The following is a 12,476-nucleotide window of genomic DNA, read 5'->3' as shown; positions in this document are numbered from 1 at the left end:
GCTACAGTATTTGTGAGGCATCTTCTCACAGCAGTCTTCCCAATGGAGATACTGCTGGTGAGCAATCTTCGCGGGGGGAAACGAGGCAGAGGAGATGCTCGTCTACCTCTGGACAAAACTAAACTGGATGCCATCTACAGTAAGTTTTCAACTTTTTATGGTATGTGTTTTGGCAATAGTCCATGCTGTTTTTTTTTTGTTTTTTTTTACTGATTTCATACACCATACAAGCATTCTACAGTGTCAGACTTAAGTGTCAGTTGTGTTAAATTCTATGAGACACATGGAATACGTACAGTAGCTACCCAACATTTCTACATTGTATAAGTGTTAATGAAACAATGCCTTTGCCAAATGGAAGAACCTAATTCATAGAATACTATCTGATCTTCCCTTGCTTATACTGTATTATATATGCAGGTGTAATATTGGTCTACTCATGACATGCTATTGTAAGCTACCTCGTTCTCTCCTGTTTCAAGTGCCTCTGAATTATTTTTTGTCCAACAGCAAATAAGTAAATGAACATATTTAGGAAAATAAGTATATTTTAGTCTGACATATAATCTTGCATTTGATAGAGGCATCTCTTCATCGAAGGTTATACATTGTGATGTATTTCCTTTTAGTTAACTTCTCTATGCATATCCAATACAGTGCAATAAAGCTAGCACCATTAGACATTATATTATGTAATGATGCTTTTTTGGGTTACTTTCAGATTAATAATTGTACTGTTATTCATTTCCATTTTCCTCTATTGTGTTCATGTATAGGTGCAACGCTTGAGAGGTGGCCTGGGACCCAGCCCTCCAGCATTGGCAGCACAATCAATGCCAAGATCACAGAGCTCCGTTCCAAAAGTAAAATTGTTTCTGTTACAACAACCCCCTTAAAACACTGTTTACCACACCACAAACATGATCCACCTGGTCGTAACTGTTACTGTTACAGTGTCACATTTGTAGCCAGGTTTTACCTGTTAGAGGGAAATTGTTTTAAGTGGGCAGGTTTTTATCCCTCCCTCGTTTTGTCCATGTTGATGTTCATTTTAATATCAATTCACTGCAAATAAAGTCCATCAAATTAAAAGTTTGCCTAACAGCCATTTTTTCAGCATTACAGATATTGATTTATAGACAGACTGCAGTTATGTAGCTGGGATGGTAGAAAGTAGTATTGCAGTAGTAAAGGGAAAAATTAGGTTTTGTCACTTTCATATGTAAGTCACGTGTTTCTTATGATGGAAAAGTATATGAAGTTGTATGAAATCATTCATAAAAAAGTATGTAATTTTTATAATCATATTGCAAATTTCATAGTTTTTTTTTTCATTTTAAGAATTCTTATACAAAAAACATAAAGAAAACATAGTTTACTGTGGCATTACATTCCTATAACATACATATATTATATTCCTATATCTTTTTATACAGATTTTTATTATATGCCATTTAATAAACTTATATAAAACATATAAAGACAGCATAATTCACCTGCAACAAATATTCACTTTTCATACAGAAAACATACATATAGTGGAATTTATTCATATATGTAAAGTATATGTCTTTAAACAGACATAGTACAAAAAACTGCAAAAATTATATGAAGCGTGTATGGAAAACATATGTTGACATGTGCTTTCCTTATTTTCTACATATATAGTTTTCACATGATTGTTATATAATTCTTTTTATTATCTTGTATGAAAATATAGCAAAAGTGGCCACTTTCAAGAGTAAATCATATATTATACATGAAACATACAATACATGAAACATAAACGGAAGGCGATGGAAAGTTATACATTTTTTTATAAGTTTCTTCTATTTCTTTTCCGTATGGGTTAACAGCCTCAGACACACACACCATCCAGGCCTGTTGCCCTTTCAGGAAGTAGCCTCTCAGTAGTAATAGTATGGCACCCTTGTGCACTCCCGACATTGACTCCTCCCTTAGGCCCGTAATTAGGGAGAATTTTTTATTTCATTTATTGGTTTAATGGTTTAATGGTTTACAGTTTATTGGTTTACGTCACTACTATGGAGGAAAAAATTTGTGTTAAGGAGCTGGGACCCGACAAGCCCGAAATTAGCATCAACCAGCCAACCAAGGAGAAAGGTAAAGCATATAACCGGACATTTAGCAGGAGTTGGTTCCAGCGTAAGCCGTGGCTAACAGGGTGTGGAACAGCCAATGCACTTTTTTGTTTCCCCTGCATCCTTTTCGAAAGTGACAAGTGTGATTTGACGTGGACACAGTCTAGACTAACTGACTTAAAACACCTCTCCGAACGCACCAATAAGCATGAGAGATCAAAAGTTCACATAGAAAACTGTGTAAAGCTAGCTGTGCTCGGAAAAATTAGCATAGCAGTGCAGCTAGACGATGGGCACCGTATTTCTATAAGAAGGCACAATGAAGAGGTAGATAAAAACCGTCATATTTTATCTAAGATCATCAATTGTGTTACGTTTTGTGGTGCTTTTGAACTAGCAACGCGGGGACATGATGAAAGTGATTCCTCAGACAATCCCGGGATTTTCAGGGGTCTCGTCGACTTAATGGCATCCATTGATCAGGACTTGAGGGAGCACCTTGAAAATGCGAACGTATTTAAAGGCACTTCGTGGACAGTTCAGAACGAGCTCCTGGACTGTATGCTGGCAGTTCTGAGAGAACGGATTGTGGGTGAAGTTAAGACAGCGGACTTTATCGCTATCCAAGCTGATGGAACTACCGCACACACTGTCAGTTAGTCCTGGTACTAAGATACATCGACAAACGCAACAATATACAAGAGTGTTTTTGCAATAGCCAGCGCCTTATTGGAGAGGCTGCACACCATCCTTCCCAAGGGACAAGAAAAAAAGTTGATCGCCCAGGCCTATGATGGAGCCGCGGTAATGAGGGGTGCCACTGGAGGAGTGCAGCGTAAGGTACAGGACATCTATGCAAACGCTCACTACGTTCACTGTTATGCCCATCAGTTAAACCTGGTGATGCTACAAGCAACCTCCCACATCCCTCAGATCAGTCACTTTTTTGCTGACATGGGGGGATTTGTTTCTTTTTTCACAAAGTCCAGCAAGAGAACTGCAGTGCTTGATGAGGTGGTGGTGCACCGACTTCCAAGTGCATCGTCAACACATTGGAACTTCAACAATCGTGCTGTCAACACAGTGTATGAGCACAAGGATAATCTGGTGAAGTGTTTTCAGACCATCCGGAACAGAGAAGCATTTGATGGCCCTACGAAGAGAGAGGCTGGTGGCTATGTGAGAATGCTGGAAGATGAAGCTTTCTGTTTTTTCCTATCCTTGTTTCACAAGATCATGCCACATGTAGACATGCTATATAACCAGCTGCAGAAGAGAAACATCGATTCTGTCTACATCGCAGGAATCACCCAGACATTCATCAACCACGTGCAGGCTATCAGGTATGCTAAATGCATTAATATATATATTATAATGATGATATATACATAGCCTAGCCTAAATGTTAATTATCTCTGCATAGATTCTGTGTAGCCTTAAATGTTTATGTCATCCTATTCAAACAATGAATTTATCTGTAAAATTTAGATGAAATATAATTGCCAGTAATTATAACAACCTTGGGTTTGGTTAATATATCCCGAGCCAGTTTTCAGAACTCTTACTCATGAAACGTCTGTATTGGATCAGGGAGGCTGTTCCTAACCTGGTTGAGGATGAGGAGTACAGGGGACCTGTTCAGGAGCCACCCACAAAGAAACGGAGAACATTGGGAGAAGACACGCAACACCATTTGGCACTGGAGGTAAGCACTTGCTTCGTAGTCTGATTTGAATCAGATCATCAAATAAAATCTAATGAAGATGCTGGCCATTTGATATAGTGGTCCAGACTGAAATGTATATTGTGATATTATGATATGAATAATTGCAGTAAGCCATATTGGTTTATTACACAATATAGGCTAGCTCTTCAGAATATTGATTATAGTGAGACATGTGAAGACCTAATTCTTTCCCTTTTTTGAAATTATATATCATTGCATAGGTATGTGACACCATTATGAGCCATGCCAAGGAGAGGTTTTCATCCACCAAGCACCTCATCAGCGCCACTCTGTTGCAAGGAGACTTGTTCCAACAACACAGCAGAAAGTTCCCAGATGCAGCACTGGAAACCACGGTGGAAGCCTATCCCTCCTTGGACAAGGCCAGACTTAAAACAGAACTGTCCCTGATCTATGAGAACGAGGAGTTCCAGAGTGGCAGTGGTGCACTGGCTCTCTATCAGGTTTTGATGGAAAATAACCTTCAAGACAGATTCACCGAAACTGTGAGTCTTCTAAACATCCTCATCACCACACCAATGACAACATCAGAATCGGAGAGGTGCTTCTCCACTTTAAAAAGGATAAAAACTTTCCTAAGAAACACCATGGCACAAGATCGGCTCAACGCTCTGGCTATGCTCTCCATAGAGAAAAAACTGACATGGGTCATTCCTGATTTCAACACCAGGGTTATTGAGAAATTTGCCACTCAGGAAGACAGACGAGCAAAGTTCTTGTACAAATAAGAAATCTCCACCCCATTCAATCACTCACACTCAACACACTCACACACACACACACATACACACTCCCTCATAAACACACTCATTCACTCACACTCACTCACAAACACACTCACTCACAAACACACACACTCGCAAACACATACACACTCACTCACTCACATTGACTCACTCACTCACTCAGAAACACACTCACTCAGAAACACACTCACTCACTCACTCACTCACTCAGAAACACACTCACTCACTCACACACACACTCACAAACACACATTCACTCACTCTCACTCACAAACACACTCATTCACTCACACTCCCTCAAAAACACACTCATTAACACACACACTCGCAAACACACACACTCACCCACAAACACACTCACTCACTCACACACACACTCACAAATACGTACACACTCACTCACAAACACACACACTCACTTACTCACTCACACTCACTCACTCACAAACACACACTCGCACACACAAACACACTCACTCACTCACTCACACACTCACAAACACTCACTCACTCACTCACTCACTCACTCACTCACTCACTCACTCACACATACACATACAATATACATACAATCACATCATACTCTCTCCTCACTCAATCACTCACTACACAGTCCATCTTCATAAACACACACACACACACACACACACACACACACACACACACACACACACACTTTCTCTCTCTCTCTGACTCAAATCAAGAATATCACTCTCCCCTTGGTAGTTTGGACATAGGAGATGCAGGACTAAATCTGCCTAGCGGAATGCCACTGTTGAATCAGAACTTGTCTTTGTTATTATTGTTAGTTTTGGTAAGTGTTGTCTCTAAGTTCTGAACTGGACAGTTACTTCAAATCCTACACTCACTCACACAGAAATCTTACCCTCATCTCAGAAACACACACACCACTTGTCTTGTTTGTATTCACAAGAGTGTCAACACTGTGTTTCTGAACACTGAGCCTAATATACCTGTAAATTGTTAATGTACTTTATATGTGAAATAATTGCCACATATTTTAGCTATAGAGCCCCGGCCAGCCTGTCAGTCCAGGCGGCTGACAGTTGGTGGCAGCTCGCCTTGTTGTATTGTAGAGCTGGTGAATTTAAGAAATTGAAATAAAACAGCTATTGTTAGCTTGTTTTGTGTTTAATCCTGCCTGTGTATTCTTTAAAACCTGGAAGTGGGGCCAGGGCTAGACTTTGAAATGCTGACTAAACTACTGATTTCTCCACCTGTTCACACTACTTTTGTAAGACACACTAGGTGCAGGGGTGCTGCTTCAGTTGTGTTTTTTGGTTAGTTTTTGTCAGGGTGTAAGGTTAGTCTGTCGCAAGGCAGGTATACGTGGCGACATAACCAGGTTCTAAAAAGCTTAGCTGCAGGAATTGAAGAGTTACGGAGGCAGGCAAATTTAGGAGGACCTAAAACAAAGAAAGGTGCAATCAAGTTTGTTCAAGAGGGAGAGAAAGTTGGTAAGACAACAAGAAGGCAAGGCAGCTTAGAAGGTGCTTGTGATTGGGAAATGCAGGTAGATTTAGGAGGAAAGCTTCTTGTTCCCCAGGAAATAGCCATTACAAAGCTAAGGCCTGATATAGTCTTGTGGTCTAGGAGTAGAATGAAAGTATATTTCATAGAGCTGACTGTTCCGTGGGAGGCCGTAGTTGAGGAAGCATATGAAAGGAAAAAGCTCAGGTATGCAAAGTTAGGGGCAGAAGCAGAGCAGCGAGGATGGAAAGTTAGGATTTGTCCAGTGGAAGTAGGATGTAGAGGATTTGTAGCAAGGTCTGTTGTCTCTTTGGTAAGGGAGTTAGGAGCAAGTGGACAGAGTGTGAGGAAAATTGTAAAGGACATGTCAGATGAGGCAGCAAGATCCAGTCAGTGGATTTGGATGAGAAGGAGTAATGGTAGCTGGGGGCCCAGCAGGGGGAGCACTTAGGATAGATAGACTCTTAGGAGAAGCAAGGAAGAAATCCAGGAAGAGGAAGTGTTTTTAAGTGGGGGTGTGGCCTGTGTGAGCCTCTTTGAGACCATGCGGTTAGTCCAGGTGAGGTGGCCTGTATTGTTTGCTTGTATCGAATTGGTTTGTAGTGTGTCTGTGGCTGCTTAGGTGAGTTTGTTTGTTTTAGGTGAGTTGCATGGTGTGGTGTTAGAGTATGAGGGGTGTAGAGCACAGCCTAATCCGGCGGGGGAGAGCCAGCCTAAAAAGGCCCCTCTCCCTGACTCTACATCCCTCATTGTCTTGGAGAGTGGGGGGGTGGGGGGGGCAAGAGCACAGCCTAATCCGGCGGGGGAGAGATAGCTCAAAAAGGCTTCTCTCCTTGACTCTGCCTCCTTCAAAATGGCCGCCACTTTCTCCAACTGTTTAGGGGAATTTGTTTGCTGAATCTGCTAGTGTGTTTTGTCAGAGTTGATGATGGTGTTGTTTGTGGTAGCATAGGCAAGATAAAGAAAATGGTGGTGTGAGGAGCAGTGATGGCTGGCATTAGGGGAGTGACTCTGGGACGCCAGTGATCACTGTCTAGCCTCCTGGAGGTGTTGTGGGACCAACTAGACGAAACACTGGTGAAAGGAGGTTCCCACCTGATGACCCCAAAGACATGTTAGTTATCACTGCTCATTAGTCTGTACAGCTAAATTAATAGTTATCATAGGACATGTTAAGTTTAGGGAGCTATTCACTGAGTCTGGTCCATTTTCTGTAGCACAAGCTTTGTGTTTATCTTAAATTGATTCTTAGTTAGCGTTAGTAGTCAGCCTTTGTTTTCCTTTTATCGTGAATTAGTTAGATAAGAAAGTATTAGCTCATAGAGAGTCCTCCTTTTGTTCTATTCTGTTTTTGATTTGAACAGCACCCACCGGCCCCTTTCCTTGGTTTATTTTGTCCCCGTTAACCTTTACCTCCACGAATTTATGTTGCAATAAACAACTCTACAGCTATCAACAACTGGTTTTTGTGTTGCTTCCCTTTCCCCTGTGAGCCGGGTTGTAGCATGGACATTTGATCATTTTATCTGTGGAACTGCTGATTTTGAGAAAGAAATTAAAGTATTATCGTGGAATTGTAGTAATTTTCTGACTTTTCATTTGAGTGCTTATACTGGACTAGGCAGGGAAATCTATTGGCACACCAGCCCCACCAAGAATTTTTTTCACCAGCCGCCACTGGTGATACTGTATATATGCGCTGTTCATCCGCCGTCATTTTTCCACCTTTTTTTTCAGAGAAGAAGAAGACGAGGACGCTTTTTCACAAAAACACGCCTAACAATGGAAAACAGGACATCAACAATGCCTGCAGTATTGCAGGTATGTGTGCTTATTCTGAACCGGATGTGTCAGGCCTGGACTAGAATGAGGACTCAGATGCAGAGTGTCAATAAGGCAGTCTTTATTGAAATACTGCTACCTCGAGAGGGAGTGACAAATAAAACCAACTATGAAAAAATTATGCTATTCGGGAAGAATCTAATAAACAAAACCCACTCTAACTGGAGGGACAAAACTGCTGAAACAAAAAAGGAATAAACCAACAGAAAATCACTCAAGGAGGCTACAAAAACTGCTATGAACTTGACAAAAAAAAAAAAAAAAAAACTCTATTCTATGAAATTACAAACAAAAAATCACTCACAAGGAGGTTACAAAAACTACTATAAACTTGACAAACAAAAAACTCTATTCTATGAAATTACAAACAAAAACTCACTCACAAGGAGGTAAAGACGAAGTATAATGCAAAGACAAGGCAAGGCATGGACTGTGATAGTAGGCTGGGGTGCACGACTGGAACGAGACACTCTGGCACAAGACAAAGGGAGACGCAGACTATAAGACACATGAGGGCAATGGGAAACAGGTGGACACAATCAGGAATCAGGGAAGACACTCAGACAGGTGACACATGAGGAAGGGCAAGTGACCTGAAACGAGAGGAGAGTTACTTTTCAAAATAAAACAGGAAATGACAAGACATGGAGACAGGACAAAACCCCAACTTAACCTCACCGTGTGACAGGATGTGCCTAATCGCAAAAAGAGACGTCTATAGCCTTTGGATGGTTTTAAGAAGAGTACGTTCATTCTGTTGAATATCATGATGGAAAAGTTACACTGTGTGGGGGTACTAGGTCAGGCGTTTTTTACAGAAATGCTGAATAACAGGGCATGTCTGTGAAAGATTGGAAATTGTTTTACTCTGTGGTCTGCCCCGACCTTGACCAGCCTGGTTTCCCTGAGACTATTCATGTGTCACAGTGTCATGTCCGCTACATGTCCGAAAATGGATAGTGTTGAAGCCGATCGCTTCAATTGCCCGTCAGAGGATTTCATTTTTCTCAGTGTTTGTGAAGACAGAGAGAGGGTGATTGTGACCAGAGGTCGTGAAGAATGGCTATTATGCCCATACCCAGTCACTCTGGAAGAATATGATGCATGGTTTAAAACCCTTTTCTTCATCCACTGGTGCGACTGGCAGGCTCTGCAAGCTGTGTTTAGTGAAGTTGACGAGGCAATCAAAAGAGACAGAATCATCACTTCTTATGAAGGTGTTAGAAAACATCGACGATATATACCGTATGGTGCACAAACTGGTTATCTGTGTAGGCCGAAAATCATCTGACACACAGACTACTAATGACGAATGGTAGGTAGGTTGTATGTGTATTATATTCTATATGTTTTGTTGTTGTATGCCCAAATGTCTGCGTAAAGTGATTTTTAAAACAGTGTGTGATGTTTTATTCTTTAGTTTTTTTACAAACAATACCCTGTGCAGCAGGGTCCCTCTATCACAACCGTCCTGGTCACCACCATCACTATCATCATCAACACCGTTTCCTCCATCTTCTCCTTCTCAGCCGTCCTGGACACCTCCCCCATCACCTCGACCATCGCCATCTCCTCCTCCATCTCTGATGATTAGGACACCCCTGATATCTCCAGTGTCTCTACCACCCCCTGCTGACTCACACAATGCAGTGGGGGTCGGCTCTGCTGTCGACAACAACCCGACTGGTAGGTCTTGGACGGCGTTAAAATCAGTGTTTTCTACTTACTTAACAGTATCATGTACAAGTTTAGAGAGGAGAACTGCTACGGCTGCCAGATCAGTCACTCCAGCCAGAAACTTCACCAGTACCTGTTGGAGATCACTGGGTGTTTCTATGAGCGCCACTTTGATAGCCTTATGAAAAGACTCTGGACTGATCTTTTGTCCCCGCCATTTCCCGATTCTTGAGAGCAAATGGCATCAAAGGCTCTGAGGGCCGAGTCCAAGGTGCTGCAGAGAGTATCCTGCACGAGCTACAATCAACAGAGAGCGTCTCTGACAAAATAAAAGAAATGTATGTGTTATGAAGTTATCTGTTATGGTAGTTCAGGACCAATAAGGGGCACCAGTGCTGTAGTAATAGTAATAGTAGGTGTAGGTAGTGCCATGCGCAGTTGGTGTAACTAGTGAGGAGAAGAAGTTGTCACCTTATGTTGGTTAGCATGTAATATTGCTGCAATGTTTTAGGTAATAAATCCAGCGTAACTGAAAATGTGTCTCTGCCTGGAATAATTTATATCTGAAGATACCACAGTATGATAACATGATCGGCGACAACTTTATGAAAGTAGCACAAATTAGAATGGTTGGTGACTAGCTATAGCTATTAAACATCAGTTCATGCTTGCCTATCACACACATTCCTCCATTCTCAAGAGGTACTCCTTGGAGGTCATAGATATCTCACTTGTGCCTGTTGATGTCCTTAATGAGGGAGCTGTGTCTGTACTGAAGCAGAGATACCCAGATATGACTGAGGTTCATATGGCAAAGAATGTGTCTTGCAGCGGTATACGTTACAGTGAGGGAATGCATATTGTACACGGATCTGCAGATGGACTGCCTACATTTCCCAAGATCATTCAACTGATAACATAATAATGAGGTTGATAATAATAATTATGAGGCTACTCTGCATAATAGCCTCTAAATTAGATGAAACTTCTTGGAAGTCAAAATTGGTTATTACTATATTTTAATACTGAAATTCATCCAACCCTTCTGTTCCAAACATTCCTTTTTTTTCAAAGAAATACTGAACAAAATATATGTTTAATCCTGTGATTTCTTACCTGGAAACATTTGTAGTTTTGAATTTTGAATCCAAATATTGTACTGATATAACCATTTTATTGCCAGCATGTTAGCAAAGTATTAATGTATTATTAACAAATAGTTTTATCTATTTCCCATCTTTAAATATGTTTCCTCATTATTACCCTTAGATTTGGGCCATAATTGCCCTGTTACATAAATTTCAATGAAACACTACACCGATATACCCATTGTTACTACCATGCAATTACCTAGTTATTATTTTGGTTATTACATAAGTATTATTCCCATTTTTATCAATCTATTAATCAACTATTACCATCCTATTTCCATGCTGTAATGTGAAGTGCTACCCTATTTTTATTTTCATCTGAACTATAACATACATTTATTGGTTTCTTCTCCCTTGTTTCTCCTCTAGATTAAAGGTGTTCCATAATGGCAGCTCCTGCTGTTCTGCCGATCATCTGTGGTGACGAGTCTGACTCGAGAAAACTGCCCCTGGTGTCTGAAATTCCAGCAACAGTGGAAGAACTGCTTACAACAATAAAGATATTCTTTCAATTGAAAGAGGATTTTCGGTTGCAATACATGGATGCTGACTTTAATACATTCATGACCAAACTTCAGTGTATGAAATTCAAAACAAAAGCACACTGAAAGTAATATACACCCTGATCTTGGCACCTGAGGAGCCCTACATCACCTTGTACCAAGTAGACTTAACTGATGAAACCTCAAGTACCACTGTCCCAGAGCCTCAAACAACTATAACTCATCTATAGCCTCATCCTGCAGTGATGATACCCCCTGTCCACAGCAACCCCACATTCATCCGAAGAAGTTCAGCTCTCAGGATTGTGCTGACCTCGGGGTTTTGTGGTCCCCAAGTTCACTTACGAGGCTGAATTTGAGCTACAGCAAAAGAATACAGAGTTTGAGAAAAATGGCACATACTTCAACATTGGCCCAAAGCTGAAGGGAGTCATCCTTGATGGCCTAGCTCAAGAAATGATGAAATACACAAAATACCCAAAAGACTATCAATGTGAAGAGGTAGCAGAAGCTTTGAATTGTTTGGGACAGCTGGGAACCAAGACAGGTTTTTGGGGTTTGAAACAATCACTTAAGTATAAAGTGCAAAACTGTCAAAGAAAACTCGGGTGACTAGGACATCCGGAAATCCGTGTGAACTCCTTGAAGCACAAACGAGAAGGCCAGGGCAAAGCTGCAGCACAACATCAAAAAACCAAGAAAGGCTGAAGTTAACTACATTCCTCTGCACCCAAAAGTTGAAACTGCAGAGAGCTTGGAGGATGAGAGAATCGCTTTATTATCAGAAATGAAAAAGCATGACAATGAAGTGGTGATAAAAGCAAAAATGGAGAAGACCTTCTCCCACATCCACCTGGAGATTGTGGAGCAGAGGCCAATGATAGGAGACTTGAAAGACAGATGGCCTGCCCTGTTTCAGGAAAGTGGAGTAAGCACATCCGTACGTGTGTATGCCAGGGTGAACCTAACTTCTACTCAAATTACTGCAATTAAATAAATTTTCCCTTTAGAAATTTTTGAAGTCTGTAATTTTACTCTAACTTAAGTATGCATTAGTTTTAAATTCATAACTGAGTAATGAGTACATTTGAATAAACATTTAAAACTTTACTGGCTACACAAATGTAGATAAAAGTTTACACACACGAGCCAATGACGTGACGTACCCCCGCACGGCAACACACTCAGGTCTGGAGAGGTGACCATGAGCACTGAGC

The 12,476-nt window shown here is 41.0% G+C and overlaps 1 protein-coding gene across 1 annotated transcript; it reads left to right on the top strand.

Moving 5' to 3' along the window:
* The first annotated feature begins 6,286 nt into the window (after positions 1 to 6,286).
* On the top strand, positions 6,287 to 12,272 carry LOC130161080 (uncharacterized). The gene is made up of 4 exons (XM_056364049.1): positions 6,287 to 6,645; positions 7,824 to 7,907; positions 9,458 to 9,614; positions 11,126 to 12,272. Exons 1-4 carry the CDS (start codon positions 6,631 to 6,633, stop codon positions 11,128 to 11,130), a joined length of 261 nt encoding a protein of 86 aa, XP_056220024.1. The 5' UTR covers positions 6,287 to 6,630; the 3' UTR covers positions 11,131 to 12,272.
* The last annotated feature ends 204 nt before the right edge of the window (positions 12,273 to 12,476 follow it).

This window comes from Seriola aureovittata, chromosome 20 (assembly GCF_021018895.1).
Source record: "Seriola aureovittata isolate HTS-2021-v1 ecotype China chromosome 20, ASM2101889v1, whole genome shotgun sequence".
Taxonomy (NCBI): Eukaryota; Metazoa; Chordata; class Actinopteri; order Carangiformes; family Carangidae; genus Seriola; species Seriola aureovittata.
Note: the sequence above shows the minus strand (reverse complement) of the source record. Positions and strands in the feature narration are given on the sequence as shown.